The 19,858-nt window shown below is 39.5% G+C and overlaps 3 protein-coding genes across 5 annotated transcripts in view; all 3 read right to left on the bottom strand.

The window, feature by feature from the left end:
• LOC124385151 (calpain-8-like) overlaps window positions 1–2,375 on the bottom strand; it is an 8,579-nt gene extending 6,204 nt beyond the window's left edge. The window contains exons 1-2 of the mRNA XM_046848301.1: window positions 2,289–2,375; window positions 1,452–1,680 (exon numbers count right to left, since the gene is read on the bottom strand). Coding sequence (XP_046704257.1) covers window positions 1,452–1,670 — 219 coding nt within the window. The 5' untranslated portion in view covers window positions 1,671–1,680; window positions 2,289–2,375. The remainder of the gene's footprint in view (window positions 1–1,451; window positions 1,681–2,288) is intronic.
• The window catches only part of LOC124385132 (NLR family CARD domain-containing protein 3-like), a 987,530-nt gene that overhangs the window by 102,629 nt on the left and 865,043 nt on the right, over window positions 1–19,858 (bottom strand). The window lies entirely within an intron of this gene.
• On the bottom strand, window positions 5,232–16,839 carry LOC124385143 (calpain-14-like). Of its 2 annotated transcripts, none has more exons than XM_046848292.1 (14): window positions 16,625–16,839; window positions 15,115–15,346; window positions 13,563–13,632; window positions 13,230–13,348; window positions 12,381–12,514; window positions 12,090–12,264; window positions 11,229–11,303; window positions 10,998–11,083; window positions 9,925–9,993; window positions 9,036–9,193; window positions 8,464–8,627; window positions 7,995–8,006; window positions 7,632–7,819; window positions 5,232–5,714 (listed from the first exon to the last, which is right to left on the bottom strand). In XM_046848292.1, the coding sequence occupies exons 2-14, from the start codon at window positions 15,334–15,336 to the stop codon at window positions 5,699–5,701; spliced, it is 1,488 nt and encodes a 495-aa protein (XP_046704248.1). In that variant the 5' UTR covers window positions 15,337–15,346; window positions 16,625–16,839; the 3' UTR covers window positions 5,232–5,698. The 2 variants fall into 2 exon arrangements, with proteins under 2 accessions (XP_046704248.1, XP_046704247.1); XM_046848291.1 differs by having other exon boundaries at window positions 9,919–9,993; window positions 16,625–16,838.

The raw sequence follows: 19,858 nt of genomic DNA, 5'->3' as shown, positions 1-19,858 counted from the left end.
TGTCTGTCTGATTTTCTGTCTGTGTCTTTATGACTATCTATTTGTCTGTATATCTGTCTGTGTGTCTCTCTGTGTGATTGTGTGTACAGTAAAAGTCTTTATTAATCAGGTTGTTATGCAGCCTGAGACTATAATAAAGAGTGGATCAGCATTAAATAAATAAATCACCTGAACCTTTTTTATTGTAATATTTATTATTTCAATACCTTTAATAATTATTTATTACTCAATGCCAAACATTTGTTAAATTTGTGTGTGATTGAAATAAATGAGAGATTAAAACTCTACTCTAGAATCTGTGTAAAAAGTGCAAAACAACTGCATTGTGTTTCGGTGAGTTTTGCAGATCGCACAGACACTGATCATCATTTCCTGATCTTTCTGTGTAAAAAGTCTTTCAGAGTCTGTAATAAAACACACGCAGGTTTGAACATGACTGCAGGCTGGTTAGAATTCATCAGTCAGTGTGTGTGTGTGTGTGTGTGTGTGTGTGTGTGTGTGTGTGTGTGTGTGTGTGTGTGGGAGACGTGTTGGAAACAGTGTGAGCAGAAAAAAGCTACTGAACACAAGCGAACAGAAACCCGCCAGACAAGGACATGAAATAAAGAATAAGATTGTGTCCATGAATAAATCAGGAGACGAGAAGAATTAAATCTATTCTAACAATTATATAAAATAAAGTACCTACATAAAGACTTACATTTTTTTCATTTATACAACTGGGGTTTGGGGCCTTGCTCAGGGGCCCAGCAGGACAGATTGGTAGTGCTGGGATTTGAATTTATGTACAATTTTATCCAAGTACCTCAGGTGAAAGATTATTTAGAAACTATGTTATTTTTATAAAGGCAAGAAACTCGTTAGGAAGCAGTGAAAGCTGTGACCATATAAAGATTTTGGAAGATAAACTCAATTTCAGGATTCGAATCCTGAACATCCAGAGCACTTTTTTATTTTTACAATATTCATCATTGTATATCCAAATCTCATTAGCCAATAAGAGTAAAGAGTAACCCTAACCCTAACCCTAACCCCGCCCACCAGAATGGCAAACATAAACTAAAAGGAAAAGGTACAGAGTTCTTCTTCCTCATGTTGTGGAATCTCTTCCAAAATAGATCAAATCTTCTCAGAGTTTTGGTGATTTGATGTCAAAAAGTAGAGTTTCTCTACAAGGTCACTAATGTTTTCATTTTGATCTCACACACTTTCACACATTCTCACAGGGTGGAGTTTCTCCTTCCACTGATGTGCACTTATCTCCTCCACCACCACCATTATCTCCTCCACACAGCCTGCACTCACTCCTAAGAGGGGTGCGGCCCCAACACCACCGTTTTTATAAATATATTCACACACACACACACACACACACACACACACACACACACACACACTGTATTGTTGAAAATGTTGTGCAGGTATGAGTTGAGTGGTGAAGGTGAACGTACCGAAGGTCTCTTCCACACCACTTTAGCTGCAGTTTGGAGGGGCAGCAGGCCCGAGCCGATGGAGCGCCGATCTGCAGGAAACTTATCGTCCACAAACTTGACTTTCTGATCCAGACATTTCTGACGCAGCTTTAGGAAATCCTGGTCCTGGAAGTTCTGCGGGCTTAAGTGAGAACTGGCCTCAATCACCCTGCGGCGTTTATTCTTCTGAGGAGCCATGTGGAGAAACCTGAGCACAGAGAAACACCAGAAACCTGTAGACTCAACTAAACTAATCAACACAGTTTACTACCGAGGAACAGAGGAACTGTGTACAACATCAATAAACATCTCCTGACCTGACTCCAAACTTCATGGGGGGGGAGGGGAGAGAGAAAGAGAGAGATAGATAGATAAAGAGAAAGAGAGAGAGAGAGAGAGAGAGAAAGAGAGAGAGAAAACAACTGGGGAAGCGATTACATTTAAATATGTATATACTTCTACATAGATATGATTAAACTGAGATGTTCTACACAGGATCTCAGGAGGTCTCTGTAGGATCTAATGGTTTTAGTGATCCACTGGTTGTTTTAAAAACTTGTTAAAAGAACACTGGTCTCTCAGAGACATTCTGAGCTTCAGAATGGTTACTGACCACAGAAACTTCATGGAGTCACATCAAAACCAATCAGTCTCACAACGTCCTGAGTGTTCAACCCTGGAGCTCTGCAGGAGCTCATAATGCTCTACAGCTTCATCTTCACACTTTCACCACTTTTATAATAACAATAATATGCATCAGCTGGCATCTTTTAGTTCCTTCTCGTAATTGAGTAAAAATATAAAAATAGTTCTTACCTGAGTGAGTGTGTGTGTGTGTGTGTGTACACCTGAGTGCTGCCTCTCGTCTGTCAGTTCTGTGTGTGTGTGTGTGTGTGTGTGTGTGTGTGTGTGTGTGTGAGGGTGTGTGTGTGTGTGTGTGTGAGGGTGTGATCCTCTCAGCTCTCAGGTCCCCTGGGGAATCGTTCACTTCTTGTTGAGAACAGCTTTAAATCAAGTGAAGAGAAAGCAGACTGCAGCTGTGTTTATGTGGGAGGGGTTTCATTTCTATAAAACCGTGAGCTTCAGGGCTTCAGTAACATTCCACAGAGCAGATGTTTACTCACTCACCTTCTCCTATATATATATATTTATTTATTTATATACAGTACATACAGAAAGTATTCTGACCCTCTTCTTTTTTCTCTCATTAATCTACACTGTTTACTGAAATAAAAATAAAAAAACAACCTGAAATATCACATGGACATTTGCAACAACACTTAAGAATGAGCTCAGGTGCCTCCCGTTTCTCTTGATTATCACTGAGATGTTTCTACACCTTGATTGGGGTCCACCTGTGGAAAAGTTTATTGATTGGACATGATTTGTAAAGACACACACCTCTGTATAAAAGGCAGATCACCAAACAAGCCACCCGACTCTGAAAGTGGCTCCAGTTTTTTTACTTCATGATTATTTTTCTGACAAATTTTTACCTTCACTCACTACATTTTTACACAAATATCTGTACTTTTCTACTTCTTACATTTTCACACCAGACTCAATACTTTAGTTTGAATCTATTTGGTGACATCATCAATATTTTTTCTTCTCACTGCACCGTTTTCAGCACATCAACATGTTTCTTCTCATTGTGCCGCTTTTTAAATCCACTGGTGCATCATTTCCTGTCTCTCTCTCACACACACACACAGACGTGGACTAGTTTCTGAAGCTCACAGTGAGCAGTAAGAACTCTGGGGTTAATGTGGATGAGACAGAGGGAGTCAGTGATGAGAAAATGACTCCTGATCATCATCATCATCTTTTCTCTGCTTGTGTTCTACATGGTGGATCTTCAGTCTGGATAAATTCATTTCTTTACTCAGATATTAACAAATAAATAAACCTCCAAAAAAATCATTTTTAATCACTAAACATTTGTTTCACTGATGCGCCGAGTCTCAAATCAGCACCAAAATCTGCCATGATTTACACAATTATCCCTCTGAGGTCGACAAACATGTCGAAGCATTTTTTGGCATTTTCTCCTCATAACGCCAAAAACAACTATAAATTACTCTGCCTTTTATGATCGTACAGATAAAAGCAATACACCATTTGAATATTTAAATGAGGGGGCTACTTTTATTTGTACACACTCATAATAACAACAAAACGCTGTGCTTTTGTAAAATAAAGAAAAAAGACAGGGGCGCTCTCTGCTGTCTCTGTCATCTCTCTTCATACACACACACACACACACACACACACACACACACACACACACACATAAAACAACCTGAATCTCAGTGAATATTTGCCTCACAGACATAATAATAATAATAATAATAATAATAATAATAATAATACTTTTAAATAAATTAATTCACATGAAAAACAAATAGCGTTTCTCCGGTATCACCTCATTAACTGTCCGTGTGGAAACACAGCAAAGGTTCTGCTTGGTTTCCTGATAATTTCTGTAATTTAAAACACCATAATTACTTTAAAACATTTACAAGATATATATATGCTCTGTGTTGAGTTCGGTTTCACTAATAATAACATACATTTGCATAAAGCATCAATATTTCTCCATGTCCATGTTGATTAGAGTATTAAAAGGAAGTATTAATTTAAGGTACATTTAGAACAGATAGAAATGTGGGATTAAGTTGTGATTAATTGTGAGTTAACTCGTGGCAATCATGCGATTAATTGCGATTAAATATTTGAATCGATCGACATTCCTAATATTAATATGACGTGAGGTTCAGTTTCCAGTGTGACACTAAAACAGGTAGTAATAATCACTACTTTTTACTAAAGAACACGCAGAGCTCAAACTTCTTTACTTTAACTTGAGTAACAAAGTGCAGTCAGAACTTCAACTTTTACCAGAATCTTTTAAAACCTCAGTATCTGCACTTCTACTGAGTGAAGGATGTGTGGACTTTTACCATCCCTGGTATCAGTGTGGAGTGATGAGGTAATGGTCATGTAACTTGATTGAGTCCGGAGTGACCCTGTTCCTATAGTGATGGTTGTGTCAGGCTGAGAAGAAAGTGGACTTTCATGTTTGTGTACACACCTCTGGAGCAGTGTTCTGATCTGGAGCTGCTTATGTTCCTCAGGTCTTAACTCAGGAACATCACGCAGCAACAAAATCAAGTCAGCTGATGATAGGAATGTACTGAAGTTGCAAATGAAGTTGCAATGCTGAAAGTTCAGATGGTGAAAGAGAGGATCAGGGAGCATTAAAAATAATTTCACACATGAACTGACCACCACAGGGTCCTGAACTCAACTCCAGAAGGTGGTTGTGATACTAGAAAAGACTGAGACTCTCGTCCACAATACAAGATCTCAGCCAAACATGAATACGACTCTGAATATTTACGCCCTGTTATATCTCACAGGGGTAGAAACATTTAATAAAGAGTGACACTGAGAATAATGCAAAATGAATAAAGGTTATAATCCACCCAGTGCAGGAGAATGGGTTTAGCTCGTGGCAGAAACAGGACACATATAATAAATAAAGACATAATAAACTCTAGAGATTAGGGTTTTTTCTGTGCTTATCAACATTCAGGTGATCCACAAGTTCATGAACACATACACATCAATCATTTCTATAAAGTTACATGCTTAATAATTGCTAAAGATGTCATATGTTGAATATCCAGTAGATGGCGTCTGTCTTTTGCTTCTTATTTAATGCGTTAATAAGAAATAAGAATGAAAAGAAATGCGTGTTCTTAACAAGAATTTATTAACAAATCTGACATTTACAGAATAATGCATAAAAAAACAGTGAATGTGAGTGATGTGGAGTTTTCCGTATTGTGTTTATGATATTTATGGAAAGAGTCTCCAGTTTCTGAGGTAAAGTTGTAATAGAGCTGCAGAGTGTGTTGGCAAACAGCTGGAAAATAAATCTCACGTCCACACGAAGTGAAAAACGTTTACAACATACACAAGTTTTCTAACGAAAATCTTGCACAATATTAAACCCAATCAGGCCTGGATGTGCCGTGCGATTCGCTCGGGTTGGTTTGGCTAATCAGATCAGAACAGTTTTGATTTCACTTATCGATATTTTCTAGATTATACCAGACATCAGCAGTGCACGAAGAAGGACAGAAATCTGTTCCACAGACTGGACTCCAGACAGGTGAGGATGATTTGTGTATTGTTTTTCTCTTTTTTTTTCACGGTCATCAGTTGGGTTTAATCCTGAGAACAGAAGAACACAGATCATTACAAGCATATCCAGTCAGATCCTCAGCGTCATGTGTATACATTTCAGACGTCTAATCTTGATCTAATCCTCCCACAGAGAGCAGAAAACCTGAACAACCTGAACCACAGAGTCTTATGATGTTTCTGAGGTGTTTCAAGTTTTCACTGAGGCTTTACTTCTGACTCCAGTACCAGCACTTCAGCATTTATATACAAACATGCAGTAAAACAGATTCTCCTCAGTATTACATTTGTATTATTAGGGAAGGTGCAGCCCAATGGTTAAGATGTACATCTCTGATCAGAAGGTTGTGGGTTTGAATCTCAGCACCAACAAGCTGCGTCTGACTCAACGCACTTTGTCACTTTGCACTTTATAACAAAGTAATAACCAGACGTTCGTGGACGTGTTTTCTCATCTTTTTATGAAAATCCCATATTCACAATAGAATAGAAGTACCTCCACGTACAAAACCTCTCCATGGAGTAAAGTCATTAGGAAATGTTTATAATCACTGTCTCACTCTGGATGCAACTGAAACTGGATGTTACTATGGTTATGGTACTATGGTGTCCAATCACAATCCACTATTCACACCTGAACTCCTTCCAGCCAATCACAATCCACTATTCACACTTGCAATTTCAGCCAATCACAATCCACTATTCACACCTGTACCTCCAGCCAATCACAGTCCACTATTCACACCTGAACTTCCAGCCAATCACAATCCACTATTCACGCCTGAACCTCCAGCCAAACACAGTCCACTATTCACACCTGAACCTCCAGCCAATCACAATCCACTATTCACACCTGAACCTCCAGCCAATCACAGTCCAATATTCACACCTGAATTTTCAGCCAATCACAGTCCACTATTCACACCTGAACCTCCAGCCAATCACAGTCCACTATTCACAACTGAATTTCCAGCCAATCACAATCCACTATTCACGCCTGAACCTCCAGCCAAACACAGTCCACTATTCACACCTGAACCTCCAGCCAAACACAGTCCACTATTCACACCTGAACCTCCAGCCAATCACAGTCCACTATTCACACCTGAACTTCCAGCCAATCACAATCCACTATTCACACCTGAACTTCCAGCCAATCACAATCCACTATTCACACCTGTACCTCCAGCCAATCACAATCCACTATTCACACCTGAACCTCCAGCCAATCACAATCCACTATTCACACCTGAACTTCCAGCCAATCACAATCCACTATTCACACCTGAACCTCCAGCCAATCACAGTCCACTATTCACACCTAAACTTCCAGCCAATCACAATCCACTATTCACACCTGAACCTCCAGCCAATCACAGTCCACTGTTCACACCTGAACCCCCAGCCACTCACAATTCACTGTTCACACCTGAACTCCTTCCAGCCAATCACAATCCACTATACACACCTGAACTTCCAGCCAATCACAATCCACTATTCATACCTGAACCTTCAGCCAATCACAATCCACTATTCACACCTGAACCTCCAGCCAATCACAATCCACCATTCACACCTGAACCTCCAGCCAATCACAATCCACTATTCACACCTGAACCTCCAGCCAATCACAGTCCACTGTTCACACCTGAACTCCTTCCAGCCAATCACAATCCACTATACACACCTGAATTTCCAGCCAATCACAATCCACTATTCACACCTGAACTTCCAGCCAATCACAGTCCACTGTTCACACTACCCCTGGTGTAATACTGTAGAGAAGACCAGCAGGTACCTTGTTGTTGATGTCAGAGGTGGAAAATAAAGCAGTAATGTTAAACACACCTCTTTAGGCTGATGGATCAGATTCTCTGGACAGATTCTACATACAGTATAACAGTGTGGAGCAGCAGGTTTACACTCAGATATCTGACACACTCTTACTTTGAGTGCAGCGTGAGGATGAAGGAGGCGGTCACTTTGGGAATGTGGGTGTAAGGTACGACCAGGTAGAGTCCAGGGCTCAGACTCAGCATCTTCATCACCTCCCTGGAGTTCGATTCGAGCTTGGGTTTGACCACTGGAGTGCTGGAGGTGAAAAAGGAAGCAGGGAGCACTTTCTGGTCCTTCAGCTGGAGGAGAAAGTGGAGATGTAGAACATTAATGTGTAGAACATTTTAGTGAGATCAGAGCAGCTACAGTGTCTGATCACTGAGTCCAGTGTAAAGTGAATAATCAGAGTGGGTGTAGCCCTGCTGGGTGGGACTTTCTGGAAGGATGTGATATCAAAAATAAGAATGGACGTACCTCTGGAGGAACCTGTGAGAACAAGAAGACAAACATTTCAGACGGGTTTCATGGAACAGACACAGCAAACATGGTGTTTTATATCAAATATATTAATGATAGAACAGTGGTTGAGTCTGATGTGAGATTGATGGATCTCAGAAACAGAAACAGAAAAGTGAAGAATATCTATGATCTTCATTTAAATGTAGTAATATGAATAATAAAATATATATATATTATATATAATGATATTTATTATTTATTTAAATTTATAAAATTATTAAATAGTATAAATAATAAAATAAATAAATAAATAATATAAAACACTCCTCTGATGCTGATTTTTGAGGACAGAAAAAGCTCATTCTTAACATAATGACTAAATGTAGTATTAAACACACATGAAAATCTACACACACACACACACACACACACACACACACACACACACACACACACACACACACACACACACACACACACTCACGGCGAACACGCTGAAGCCGATTGGGTGGTTTTCTACTAGTTGTCTGTGTCTGTTGTTGGGTTTCTGCATGAGGGACACGTGCAGGTTCAGCTGCTGAGCTTCAGCGTTCTTCTCCTCCACGGCAGGAATCTTCACCCGAAACTGAGGGTTCATCCAAAAACTCTCTGTAAATACAGACAGAATTCATCATTATCTGATTATAATAATCTCTACAACATGTACATGAGCACTGCTAACGCTTATTCACCCTCTCACAGGGCACTAGGGGTCACTGTGGGGCCCCTGAACAAGAGCCGTCTTCTTCTCTGCTCCAGGGGCCCTGGATCATGTGTTCTTACCCTAACAAGCTGTTTAACATGTCTACATTTAACTCTGATCTAAAGAGCCACTTCATTATTTCATTGATTAATTGTAAGTAAATAATAAAGAAATGATCAGTGTTGGATGAAGAACCTGTCCAGGAAGCTCCTGCGTTTACACTCTGGTTTTCAGTATGTCCGGCTTTGAGTCTAACAACCATTGCATGAGTGATGAGTAATTAATAAGCTCTAGAACTGTACATCAGTACGTACGTTTGTACTCCATGGATCCCCCTCCTGTCTTCTCGTCCCAGCGTCCTTCATACCTCACCGTGGTCCAGCTGCTGTCTGAGGATCCATCGAGGAATGCTGGAGTCTTGCAGCAGATATCCACCGTAGCAAAGCTCTTGGAGAAATCATTCATTGACATCCTGAAGAAAAAAACAGCCACAGGTGTATGAGATCGGAGAAGCTTCAGGCTGTTTCTAAGACTAATGTGATAAGTGAGGGAGAAGGTTTTCAGTATCAGAATAGAATAAATGTAAAAGTTTCATTTAGGAGAAAGCAGTGGAGACTCCTGCAGGAACTGGGATGAGAAGATGCTGAATGAGTGTAGATCTAATGAAGCTTACTCAAGTTGAAGGAATGAGAATCAACTGTCAATCATCATGTTCTTCTGGGGGATGAATATATTTAGAATTAAATGTGTAAATAAATCGTTATAAAGAAAAATATCTGAATTACATCAATAAATATATTAATGTGAAAATTGTGGAAACACCAAGTCTTTTATGGTTTTTAACACACGCATGTTCCTTTTGTGTGGGTAAAAAAGCACAGAAGAACTGAACACGAATGACTGGAAGAACCTTCTGTGGACAGATGAGTCCAAATGTGACATGTTTTGTCTCTAAATAAAGAACACAAGAACTTTGAGGAAGGATTTGGACTGTAATTAATATTAACAGTCTGCTACAATGTGCTCAGGACCACAGTTTGTCTCAACACTGTTCACAGAACACTGTATAACCTCAACACTGATGGAACTGTAACGATGGACCTTCGGTACTGAGGATGAGGTTCTTTTTAGAGTCTGGTTCATTTTTAAATGAAGGGTGTTAAAATGTATGCAAATGAAACGGACCCCTGCACATACCAGAACTCGCCATTGTCTTTATTTTGCAGCAGCTTCGAACGATCCTCTGAGTCCACGAGTCCCCACAGCGCTGACCTGCGCAACAGTGCAAGACGCTTTGAATAAAAGTGAAATAAAAGTAATAAATGTATAATAAGAAGACTGTACCGCACATGATTTTGTGTATCTGTGTGTAGTTGTGTGTAGCAGTGACTGTACCACACTGATGTTTGCGTCTGTTTCAATGGAAAAAGAAAAAACGAGACGGACGATGATGGAAGTGTATTTGCGCGTCAGGATTGTACGTGACGTTGTGAAATGTTTGGTTTCCACATTTTGTATACAAATATTAGAGGTTTTGTTTTGCCCCAAAACTCACAGCAGTCAGGATCTGCTTATCCAAATCTCACTAGCCAATCAGATTACACTAGGTTAAGCTCCGCCCCATATGAGAAGTTTGTACTGGAAAGGAGTAATCTTGTGCGGTGTAAACGGCATCTCAGTATGCAGTAATATAGATGCTGTAAATCTGAAGATGGCTGTGTGTAAGATCGCCCCCTATCTTCTATACAGTGCATTACACCAGGTGCCGGCCTTTTTGTAGTTGTGTTCCAATTCACTTTATTTCCTACATTTGTTCACTTGCACTGTGCGCTGTGATTGATAGAGTCTGGACTTCATCTCGAGGACACTGACAGAAAACCCTGGGACAATGTTCTGTACATTGTGTAGTTGTTGATCTTTATTTTAGATTTTTAAATCATTTTATGTAATAATTTAATAATCAATTTTATAAAAAGTGACTGACTGTAGTGTGTAATCGTCTAATCTAATATTTCTAATAAAATAATATAAGTTAATATATGAATAATATTTCATGTATTTTTATATAATTTTCAGTTTCCTGATAGTTTTCTCCTGACGCAGCGTAACGCGTATGAAACCCCGTAATTTCCCAGATTTACAAGTGTTGTGGAACAGTGAGTGCCACAGGGGCTGATGATTCATTTCCCCCGGTGTGATTAAACACCATGTGCCACCGTGAGAGAGCAGAAAAAAAAACAACAAATCAGCGATGATGAAACAGCGTTCATTCCCACCTGTCACTCCAATCACCTTTCCACTCTTTTCGTCCCCACGGATTTAGGAGACGCACCAGTTTAACCTGTTCCCCTTCACACCTCACCTGTTACACACACACACACACACACACACACACACACACTTTACATATAAATCCAAATGCCCTTGTAATTCACTCAAGGCCTGGGGTATGAATCTGTTCAGTCCCACATCCTGACACCGGAGAGATTTTAGTGTCAGACTCGTACCTTAGTAACTCCAGTGATGGTGTAGGCGTGACCCTCCACTATCCCGTTAGGAAGCTCTGTATTAGCTGCAGTGGCCTGAAAAAATACATGCAAACCCCTGGTCAGTGTGAATAGTGGATTCCGATTGGCTGGAAGTTCAGGTGTGATTTCAGGTGTTCTAAACACCTGTCACCATAGTAACATCCAGTTCCAGTTGCATCCAGAGTGAGACAGCGATTGTACACATTTCCTAATGACCTCACTGAGCTCCATGCAGGAGTTTTGTGTGTGGTGGAACTTCTATGGTGTAAATGAGAACCGTGATGAATGATACTGTAAATGATACTGTATAACAATAAACAGCACCAGGATTTACAACCAACAGCTTCAATTATTAGTAGTGTACAAATCCAAATAAAAAACAGAATACAGTGATCTGCAAACCATAAAAATCCATATTCCTTTTCCAATAACACAAAACACATATCAAATGTTTAAACTGAGAATATAGACAATTAAAGAAATGTATATGGTCTTTTTGAATTTGATGGCTGTAATTTGTCTCCAAAAAGTGGTTACAGGACCGTGTTTCCCACTGTGGAGCATCACGTCTGTTGTTTGTATACATCTGAGAATTGAGGAGAACAGTTTCTGAAGTTTTGTTGTCCCATATGTGTATGATACAGGGTTCTAGCTGCTCAGCAGTTCGGGGTTTCCTTTGTTGTGTTTTTTGTTTTATGAGGCGCCAAATGTTTTCAAATGATGAAAGATATAGACTGCAGCCAGTTGTGTATTGAGCGTGTTTACATAATAGAGTGTGTATAGGATGTTTGTGTGTGTGTGTGTGTGTGTGTGTGTGTGTGTGTGTGTGTGTGTGTATACCCCAGGTTTTGATCCACAGCCCATAGATGATCTGTGTTTTGCTGCTCGCTGTATGAGATTCCAGTGCTCTGGGTGATCCTTCACCAGTCTGAGTGTGAGATACACTCCTCCAGTGAAATCACACAGAGCCTCAGATATCCAACCACCATTAAGATCTGCATAGGAGCCACACACTCTACACACACACACACACACACACACACACACACACACACCATGTAGATGTATACAGGAGGCACTACAGCAAATCAGTCCTGTAGCATGAATAAGCATGAATATAATGAGACATACTTGGCGTAGGCTTTCTCCACCAGCGCAGGCCAGAACTCATTGCAGGTTTTGCAGTGAACAAAGATCAGTTGTCCATTGAGTGTGGGTAATTTATCATCAATCACAACATCCACCCACTTCCCAAACCTCCAGAACTGGAAAGAAAAGAACAATATTAAAACTATATCTCATTACAGAACAATAAGTTCTAAACACGCGGGTTTGGGCTGATTTTAGTTTTCCTTTTTTTGTTTTTGTTTCCTGAACCCTTGACTCATCTGATGTTCCATCATCGCAGACCAATTGAATACAGCCCCAATGATGAATTGAAAACTCCAGAGAAACATACCTACACACCTACACAAACATGACTGAAGCTATTTCGATATGTTCTCTTGATGCTTAATGATGAAAAGTTTCCATCTAAAATTTGAAGTGTGATGTCATGTCTTGTATATTTTAGGGAATATTAAGGCTACAGTCATGTTTAAGCTGGAGAAAGTTGCACCTATTCACTGAGATTATGATCATGGGCAGTAATAACTGAGCTTTCCTGAGTGAATGATTTGAAAACGCCATTTTGTTTTCGGGTTTGTGGTGTGGAACGAATGCTAGAATCCTGATGGAAATGACTCACAAAACATTTTATCTGATATCAGATATTTGAGCTGTACAGGGATATAATGTATCTGTAATGTGTAGAACAATTCATCTGTCCTTTTACAGAGAGCAGGAGGCAGAACTCATTCAGTAATTCAGCTACAATCCAAGCCTGAGGTTATGTTAGAATTATGAATCAGATCATACACAGGAAACACCAGCTCACAAACACAAGGTTTAATTGATTGATTGATTGATGGATATACACACCCTGAAATGAAAGATTCCGGCGTAATTTCTTCTGAACGACTGGCCCTCAGGGATGATCTGATCCATGACCTCTTGCTGTAGCGTAATGGCTCCGATCGCAGCCAGAAACCAGCAGTTCCCTAAAAAACATTCACACATAAATCTCAGAGAAACTCATCATAAAGGATCCACTGAAACACTAAACATGTAGGGAAGGAGTCTCCAGTATCAGTGCTTTGGAACAGTCAGAGGTAAAACTGTAACTAAGTCTCCAGAGCCGTCAAGACAGAAGACTGAACACTTGTGTTTGTTTCTCCATATGAAGCTCATGTGGATCAGAACTATCAGACTCACCCAGCTCTCCCTGCGCAAGGTCGAACCTCGACTCTCCGCCTACAACAAGATGAGGATCATCCACCATTTTCTGTCGAGTGGGAAATCAAAAATGCATCACTGATACAATTCATTAACATCTGATTTTAGGTGAACAAAAAGAAAACATTTAAAGTTAAAGAACTCAAGAAATACAAAAGTGCACAGAGTGAACAACCTCAGAGATTCTCCCTGGATGTGCTTATTTTTGTGGATAAGGACTGGTAAAGGAGGAACAGCATAACCAGAAGTGTGAATTTGTATTCTCTTTGGGTCAAACAGTTGCTTTGAGACATCATTCAGGTTTATGAAATGTATGTACAGAAGTAGAGTTTATACTTATACAGTGTTGAGGTTCGGGGTAGTACAGTCTGTCCAACAAACAGCTACCCACTTACCTGCCTACAGTCTCTACCAATTACCTACTTGTCTACATACCTATTTATCTAAATACCTACCTACCTGTCTTCCTACCTGTCTTCCTATCTACTTACCTACCTACCTACCTACCTACCTACCTACCTACCTACCTACCTGTCTACCCTCCAACATGCCTATTCATGTAACTACCTTCCTACATACCTACCTACTTGTCTGTCTACCTACCCTCTAATCTAACTATCTGTCTTCTTACCCAACTACATGTCTCTGTCTTTCTACTGACCTACTTGTCTATCTATCCACCTTCCTGCCTACCTACCTGTCCTCTAGGGTCTTCTTGTCTACCTATCTGCATACTAGTCTATCTAATTCTCCTCCAACCATCCAACCATTCAACCTACAGATCTGTCTACCAACCTACCTATCTGTCCATCTACCACCATGTGTACCCATCTATCTGTCTGTCTACTGATCCACCTGTCTGTCTGTCAACCTGTCTACCCATGTACACCATGTCTACCTATCTAGCTCCAGCTCTATCCAGCAAGTATCACAGAGCATCACTTTCTCCACAGTTTTTTTGTTACAGTTTTATTCCAAAATGGATTCAATTCATTATTTCCCTCCAAATTCTACAAACAATCCCCCATTATGACCTCGTGAAAGAAGTTTGTTTAAAATCTTTGCAAATTTATTTCAAATTAAAAATGATCCTATCCAACCTGAAGGAGCTTGAGAGGTTCTGCAAAGAAGAAACTGCCCAAAAATAGATGCTGAGCTTGTAGCATCAAACTCAAAAATACATATATAAGACTAGAATTATAATAAGAGTTGTAATTGGTGCCAAACGAGTGTCAACTAAGTATTAAGCAAAGGCTGTGATGCTAATGTCCATGTGAAGTCCTTATACATTTATATTAAATACGCAAAGATTTAAATCAAACTTCTTTCACATTGTCATTATGGGGTTTTGTTTGTAGAATTTAGAGGAAAAAAATCCATTTTGGAATAAAGCTGTAATATACAGCAAACTGTGGAAAATTTTTCCAGATGCACTATATATACACACACACACACACACATACACACATGCGTCGCTATTACCATACTGTCTGCCTGTCTACCTGCCTCCTTATGTTTACCCAAAACCCACCGTAGGTCGTATCCACTCCACCCGCTCCATGTCCTCATCAGACAGCAGTCCTTCCCCGATGGAGCTCTTGTTTGGAGGAAATTTATCATCGAGGAATCTTGCTTTATGTGTCACAAAATCTTTGTGTAGCTCCTTGTAGTTCTGCCCTAAAAAACTCTCAGGGTTAGAACGAGATCCTGCTCCATCCACCTCGTTCTGCTCCGTCACCGACAGGCGAGACATGATAGGAATCCTAGAGTTTACACATAAAACACAGAATTATTATTTAAAGCAGAGTGGTACAGAGAGAAGCTTTATCAGGGGGGAAATATGAACAATTAGCAGTGCACATGAAGGAGGACGTCAATGCAAATAAATCAGGAAATGAGTGTACGGAAAATATTGCAGTCACTTCACTTATGTGTGAAATGGTGTAGATTGAGTTTTAATATTGTGAGGTTAAGAGTAATTATTGTGAAGGTGATCAGATTGTGCTGATTATAACGTGACAGTCAACAAATCGTTTTTCCTCTGTTTTTGTTTCTAACCCTAAACCTGGAACTTCATGCAAACGAGGATGCAAAGCTCGCTGTAAAGAAACGCTGTGAGAAGAGTGTGTTCACAGGCAGCGTACGTCACCACGGTTACTGCTGCGGGACATAATAATGCTAACGGACGTTACAGCTCTTTATACAGAAACATGTCACTTTCTGTAGCACTGGATAAAACAGTGGGGAGGAAAGTAAAGGACACGCCCACACTGCTATAGACCAATCAGAACATAGCGTTATTTCACACGAAACTCTATTTATCAGATCTCTCTATCTACACTATATTGCTAAAAATATTTGGACACCTGACTTTACCAGCCATATGTGTTTCTTCCCCACAATGTTAGCATCATGCTACAAGAAGTTCCAGCTACACTACAGTAAAGTCCATTCTGTGTGATGGTAATTCATTTAATGAATGATGTCATACAGAAGAACTATTTCAAGTGTTAAGTGTTTCCCCTTTTGTTCTACTCTCATTGTGTAATTGTGTAATTGCTACTGTTCAGCGCACAATAACACCTGCATAATAGTTTCTATTGTGCGCGTGTGTGCTATTTTCACGATTTGTGTGTGTGTGTGTGTGTGTGTGTGTGTGTGTGTGTGTGTGTGTGTGTGTACGAGCATTTACTACAAAACCTGTTTTCAATCGTAGGTGTTAAATATGCAGTATCAAAGGTAAACATTCATGTTCACATAAACACACACACACACACACACACACACACACACACACACACACACGACCTAAACAACTGAAACATATAATCTAACAGGTGTGTGTTTTTAATTTATCTCCTTCTCTATTAGAGTCGCACTGTGTTATGCTGTGTGTGTGTGTGTGTGTGTGTGTGTGTGTGTGTGTGTAAAGTGGTGTTCAGTGACAGAACGCACCCTGAAGCATTGTTACAGATGTGTACTTTGGTGTTGTGAAGCAGAAGCTGCTGCAGATCAGAGAGAATGAAGTCAGAGGTTCTTACCTGAGAACGTTGAGTGTGTTGAGTGTGCTGAGTCGGCTGCGAGTGATGAGGGTGATGAGATGTGTGTGTGTACCAGCTACCGACCCTGACACTTCTAGTGCTGATGATGAAAGATGTGAATTCCCCAGAGGGACGGCCCTCGGCGAGACGACCGGTGAGACGAGTCCTGCGGAGACCTGCTGAGCCGAGAGACGCCGTCATCTGAAATCTCAAGTTCATTTACACAACACACAGCGCAGTCACTTCTGCAGCACAATACAAACAGGAAGTGATGTTGAAAGAGTTGATGTGTTTATATGCTACATATTTACTTATGACTTATGACTGAGGTGAGGACATTCACCATAGATAGATAGATAGATAGATAGATAGATAGATAGATAGATAGATAGATAGATAGATAGATAGATAGATAGATAGATAGATAGATAGATAGATCAACACAGGAACTCTACACAGGAACCCTATATGAAATGCTGCTATGGCTGTAGATGATCTCCATCCTCTCGCTCTCCTGCACTGTACAGATAAAATCAGATACTTATTTCCACAGCCTGAAGGCTTATGTCAGAGAGATGTTATTGGATTTCTTCAGAGATGTTGCTGATGGACTGAACACAGATCAGTGGAACGTGTGGAATTCTTTCTCATGTTCCTTGAAATAGAATAAAATGTAAGTCCACGTACTGTATAAATATAAAGGATTTAACAGGGTGTCTGTAGTATAACTTAGTTATAGAATAAAAGGTAACACCTTTCTGGGGACACCACTGACTCTTTTCAAGATACTGAAGATAAAATAAAGAAATTCCTGTAGGTGTTTAATCCTGATTACATGAGGAAACAACACAAGATGTAATTATGACCTCATGTATATGAAACTCCAGCCATCTGCAATTCCTGATTGACTTTCGTGAGTTGGAACAACCACAAAACAAGACCTGAGGAATGTAGCAGAACCTGTTGGTGTTACAGCTTCATGGCTTTACACTGCACAATCCACTCTTTCTAACCGGCTTTCTTGTGATCTAGAGGCTGGATAATCATCAGCAGGTGCAGAAGATGTCTGATTGAACAGAAAGACTCTGGTCCTCAATCAGCTGCTGTGGAAATGTGCTTATACAAAGAAATGTGCTTATACAAAGAAATGTGCTTATACAAAGAAGTCATTCTAAGTGGACAGAAAGTTGACCAGATGTGAATGATACAAAACAAAGTAAAGTAAAACCAAATACATAAACTCATGTCATCCAGCAAGAAAGGGGAAGGTCAACCAGAAGTGGAGATGATGATCTATGATACTGAGGATACTTTCAGCAGTGCAGTGTCACACAGAAGTCTACATGTTTTTCTATCTACAGTAATATACAGTATCCCATCACATCACATCACATCACATTTTATGATTATTAGGGACCATCATTAAATGAGCGTTGGTACCACAATGTTATTCTTTTGTTGTTTAACTTATGCTAGATTGTCTATGGTTAGCCCATAAACCTGTCTTAGAAACATTGCAGTTTGGTGCATTGATTATGGAGGGTCTAAGAAACATCTTGAATGAATTTGTGTTAAGTGCTGCAAGCGCTCCAGTGCCTCCATTGGAGCGAATTTGGAAGTATTTTAATAGTTAAACAATTAAAACTGCATGTCCAAGATTTAAAAGTCAAGTACAAATTCAAAACACTACATAATGTCAAATTCCTGCATTTTCCAGAAGTTATTTAGAGCTAAATCAATTCTTTTCAGCCATTTGGCTACTCCTGCTGCAAAGTTAATCCAAACTACACCAATTTTGGAACCCACCATGTTCATACTAGACCTCACAAAAGCTTTGAACTTTAGAATTGTAAATACTGTAAACAATTTAGATGTAACATTTACATTTGTGAATTTGGCAGATGCCAACAAATACTTTCCTTTAATAAATCCAATCTAATAGTGGTTGATTAGGACACAGACAATAAATATCATCTAATTACAAATATTTTTAAAAAATATTTAGAAAATGAGTTTTTATTCATAAAGTGCTAATTTAAGAGCTAGATCTTTTAGATTTTGTTTAAAGCCTACTAGTGACTCAGCTGTTCAAACATCAAGTGGAATTTCTTTGGTCTTTGGAGTCTGGAAGCATGTCCTGCTTGTACCCAGAGAGATCTTGGGACCAGTTAAGCAGTTGTAAAGGATAGATGGTGTATTGCAGGTGTGGTAGAGGGTGCTGGTCCATTTTCGACTTTGGAGGCAAGCATGAGTTTTAAATCTGAGGTAAGCAGCTACAGAAAGTCATTGGAGGGAGGGTTTAGTTCTAGGCCCATTATTATTCAACACTTATTTATTGCCACTTGTACGTATCTTCCAAAACATGGAGTCCAGTTTCATTTTTATGCTAAAGACACCCTGTCCTCAAAACCTACTTTTGAACTTCCTCCATCTTCTCTTTTGAACTGTTTGTCGAAGTTAAAGCCTTGTTTTCAGATCATTTTCTTAAACTCAACAGTAGTAAAACTGAAATATTCATTGTGAGCACAAAAAAAAAATCTTTTTAAGACCAGTAGTCTCTCTATGTGTATTGAAGGTTCTACTATTGCTCCTTCAACACAGATTAGGAACTTGGGTCTCATTCTTAATCTTTTGAAGCACATATTAACATTATCACATCCATAACAGAAATCATCTTCGCACGGCCCTTTCAATGAGGAGTACTGCTGTTATGGTTCACACACTTGTTAACTCACCATGGACTATTGCAACGCTCTTGCTTGGTCCATAAACTCCTACACAAGTTAGTGCAGAACTCAGCTGCACCAATAATCACTAGAACTCCTACAATGGACCACATACACACGTGGACAAAATTGTTGTTACCCTTCGGTCAATGAAAGAAAAACTCACAATGGTCACAGAAAAAACTTTAATCTGACAAAAGTAATAATAAAAAAAAATTCTATGAATGTTAACCAATGATAGTCAGACATTGCTTTTCAACCCTGCTTCAATTTTTATTTATTATTACTTTTGTCAGATTAAAGTTTTTTTCTGTGACTATTGTGAGTTTTTCTTTCATTGACTGAAGGGTACCAACAATTTTATCCACGTGTGTATCTTCTGTTCTTCAACAGCTGCAATGACTTCCTGTAAAACAGTGCATTGGATATTAAATCCTACTTTTCGCTTATAAGGCGTTACATAATCTGGCTCCTTCATATTTATCTGACCTTCTTCTGACATATACTC

The sequence above is a fragment of the Silurus meridionalis genome, chromosome 4, assembly GCF_014805685.1.
Source record: "Silurus meridionalis isolate SWU-2019-XX chromosome 4, ASM1480568v1, whole genome shotgun sequence".
Lineage (NCBI taxonomy): Eukaryota > Metazoa > Chordata > Actinopteri > Siluriformes > Siluridae > Silurus > Silurus meridionalis.
This window is presented reverse-complemented; position numbering and strand designations above follow the sequence as displayed.

Excerpts from the sequence above, each read along its gene's own strand:
- LOC124385143 (XM_046848291.1), bottom strand. The coding sequence starts at position 15,336 with ATGTCTCGCCTGTCGGTGACGGAGCAGAACGAGGTGGATGGAGCAGGA. Across the intron at positions 12,515-13,229 it reads CCGGAATCTTTCATTTCAGG|TTCTGGAGGTTTGGGAAGTG; the intron begins GTGTGTATATCC and ends TTTTCTTTCCAG. Across the intron at positions 9,994-10,997 it reads AAAGGTGATTGGAGTGACAG|GTCAGCGCTGTGGGGACTCG; the intron begins GTGGGAATGAAC and ends ACTGTTGCGCAG.